Source organism: Anopheles maculipalpis, chromosome 3RL (assembly GCF_943734695.1).
Source record: "Anopheles maculipalpis chromosome 3RL, idAnoMacuDA_375_x, whole genome shotgun sequence".
NCBI classification, from domain to species: domain Eukaryota; kingdom Metazoa; phylum Arthropoda; class Insecta; order Diptera; family Culicidae; genus Anopheles; species Anopheles maculipalpis.
In genome coordinates, this window is record NC_064872.1 from 51107935 (window position 1) to 51110974 (window position 3040).

General features: G+C 47.0%; 1 protein-coding gene across 2 annotated transcripts; it reads right to left on the reverse strand.

Moving 5' to 3' along the window:
- Positions 1-381: 381 nt before the first annotated feature.
- Positions 382-2510, reverse strand: LOC126562416 (serine protease inhibitor 42Dd). 2 transcript variants are annotated; one of them, XM_050218928.1, is made up of 4 exons: positions 2230-2505; positions 1332-2129; positions 1112-1253; positions 382-509 (listed from the first exon to the last, which is right to left on the reverse strand). In XM_050218928.1, the coding sequence occupies exons 1-4, from the start codon at positions 2299-2301 to the stop codon at positions 382-384; spliced, it is 1140 nt and encodes a 379-aa protein (XP_050074885.1). In that variant the 5' UTR covers positions 2302-2505. The 2 variants fall into 2 exon arrangements, with proteins under 2 accessions (XP_050074885.1, XP_050074883.1); XM_050218926.1 differs by lacking the exon at positions 382-509 and adding an exon at positions 809-986 and having other exon boundaries at positions 2230-2510.
- Positions 2511-3040: the final 530 nt, after the last annotated feature.

Sequence of the window (3040 nt, forward strand, 5' to 3'; positions counted from 1 at the left end):
TAAAGTCTGATACACCTGAGCCGTCCTCCCGTACAAAGAGTTTTCGCAAGCGTCTTAATTCCTTAACACCACTTCCGTCAGGGGAGATTAAATTTTTATGTGCCAGGCAATCGGTCATGTTCAAAGTCTGCCGACAGTGGGGAGGCCAAAAGCATACCAAGAAAAAGGAAGACAAAGAAAAAAGCGTAACTCCAATTGCGAACGACAACAGTACAAGCTTTGGAATTAACAGTTTGCAACCAAGCGCACACGGTGTGCGGTGTACGCTTGCGTTTTTCATTTATTTGAGATAATGTTTTGATTAATACTAATTGTATCACGTGTGTGGATCGTACGTCCTCTCGCAAACTAAAGAGGGTATACACGGTTGCACGCCAGCGCCTAAGCATCAACCTTTGCCACGCGTCCCACAAAGTAGATCATCTGCTGATGTCTCAAGAGGTAAAGGAACGGATGATCAACCGTGAAGTAAGGATGCATCGGCATGCAGCGCATCATCATGATCATGCCTAATCCGCGAATCCGTCCGGTCACGCGATGATCATGCCATGTGGGAAAAGAAAGAAAGAAAAAAGAAACGAAAACCAATCAGAAGGATGGACATGGTAGACAAATGTATGTCGCACTCCTAAAAAGCTATCGTTAGTTAACTAGGGGAGCAAGAAGCTAGGGTGTGAGTTAGGGTCACATTACTAAATGAAAATACAGCTCGAACCAGGGAAAAGATAAACCAGTCTCAACGAATCACAAAGGGCCTTACAAAAATGGGCCGATTGCAGCTGGCAGATAACGCGCAACGGTTCGCCCTACGATTTACAATTCATCGCGGCGATTAACTCCGGTAATGTCGGTTTGATCGGGTTTCGCATAGCGGCCAATGAAAGCCGCCTGTCGCGGACTGCCCATCAGCAAAACATACAAGAACGGATGGTCTAGGCGAACTTTAAGCCGATTTATGAGGGCTCGCTTGACACGTACAACTGCCACTACAAAGGAAAAGGAACACACCGAGAGAAAGATAGAGTCGCCTGCAGGTCTCTTGGGGGATGCTATCAAGTTGCGTTGCGTGCTATCCAACACCGTAGGGGGTGTAAAGGAAAATGATTCTTACCAGTGGCGGCGGCTGCCTCAGTGCCTTCCTCGTTCACTTCGATGAACGCTTTGTGTACGACTTTGGACACCTTGAGTGGTTCGTTTTCTTCCAACAAGTCGGGAAATTCGGCCGAGTCGCTAAACATTCTGCTCATGCCGAGCTGTGGAGAAATTAATAGAAAATACATCAGCATTGGAAAGCGAACCATTCAACCGTACATTTCTGTCACAGTACTTACCGCCTTTAGATCGTCGTTCAGATCGCGCGTGAATTCGATCTTAAATTTGGGCAGGAACACCTCAACTTCCTGCTTGTGCATTTGTGACGTTAGGTCGGCAAAATTCAGACTGGAAAGTTTTTCCTCAACTGCCGCCAATCCCGTACGCTCGTTGGGGAGCAGTATCAGCATGGTCATTTCACTAGCACCGTATGTTAGCTCCAGCGCCGAAAAGCCGTGCTCTTCGAAGTTGTTGTACGCAAAGTGTTTCTTAATGTTCATCATCGGCACGTTGCGTGATTCTGTCTCGCTGGTATAAAACGGAAGCGGACGCGTCAGCTGCGGATCGAACTGATACGTCCAGGTACCCTTAAAGTGTACCGCATTAACCAGCACCATCCGCGAGAGCTCGTCCAACGAATCCGGCGAAATGAGATCCTTGATCTTGTTGTTCGTTTTCGACTCTACCCAACCGTTTATCTTTTTGGCGGCTGCCGCATTCTCGGCGAAGTTGACCGCTTCCGCCTCGGACTGGAAACTTTCGGTGGCGATCGCATTGAACGCGCTCTTGATAGCGTAGTTCTGCATGACGTAAATTTTGTTCGCCACATTCACTGTGCTATCGGAGGAGAGTCGTGTCATGAGACGGCGATAGTTATCGGCCACCGATTGCTTTTCGTTCGGTGTTCCGTACTCCAGCACCGAGTACATTTCTTCCGCCGTAGGACCGGAAGCGCCCATAGCGGCCAGGGAAAGACAGGCACTGATCGAAAACGGGGAAATGACCACATTTTCTCCCACATTCTTTGCACTTATTGCCTGGAAACAATGATGAGATCATGTTTAAGGCACACACTCAACAACACGTCAAGAATTTCCCAGAAGGAAACAGAGTCATGATGATGTTGGAGCGACTCACCTGGTACAGTTTCGTTGCAAAGCTGTTCGACTGTCCCACAAACTGCGCATCAAGAGTGTTGCTATCGGCCATGGTGTGTAACAAATTGTTTGTTATCTCCGCTTGAATTGAGATGTGCGCTTGTATCGATTGTGCGGTGGTAAGTAGTAATACCGTCAGAGCTGGGAGTGGCGAACCGAACCGTTGTAAACTGTGCACTGCGAGCGAGTTGAAGGTTATTTTGGGACTGGAATTGAATGCCGCACAACATAGGCGCTATATACTACAGTGGGTGGATGATGCGTCCAAACACACACTCACTCACTTACTTGCGTGCGATGACTCATCGGTCTTAAGCGTTCGATTATGTGGTGTTGGGTGTGATGGTACACCGGCGGTGCTGTTTGGTGGCCCGGCAATTTTTGATGTTTTCTTTTTTCCTAAGCTTACGTTACAGTACACCAACACTGTTGCAAGGAGTGCTCTTATGCTTATACGTGGAATACTTTGTAAAGGAAAGAAGAGCGGCTGAAGGTTAACTAACGCACACCGAAGCTGTGTAAAGCCGAATGGCGCGCGATAAGCATAGCAGTGCATACATACACAGCTCGTTTGTTTGTTTTGAATGTATGCTTGTGACATTTGGCGATCTGTATGGAGGGCTCCGTATATATTACCGAGTTCAAAATCATCTGTTCGAAGAGAACAAATTTAGCACAGTGGTCGTTGGTCCGTTAACATTTGAAAATCAAAAGTAAAAAATGGTAGATTCATAATTCACTGTTGATGAAGTTCGTTCAAATTTCGAAAGCAAAATATTTTCAGGCAAAGG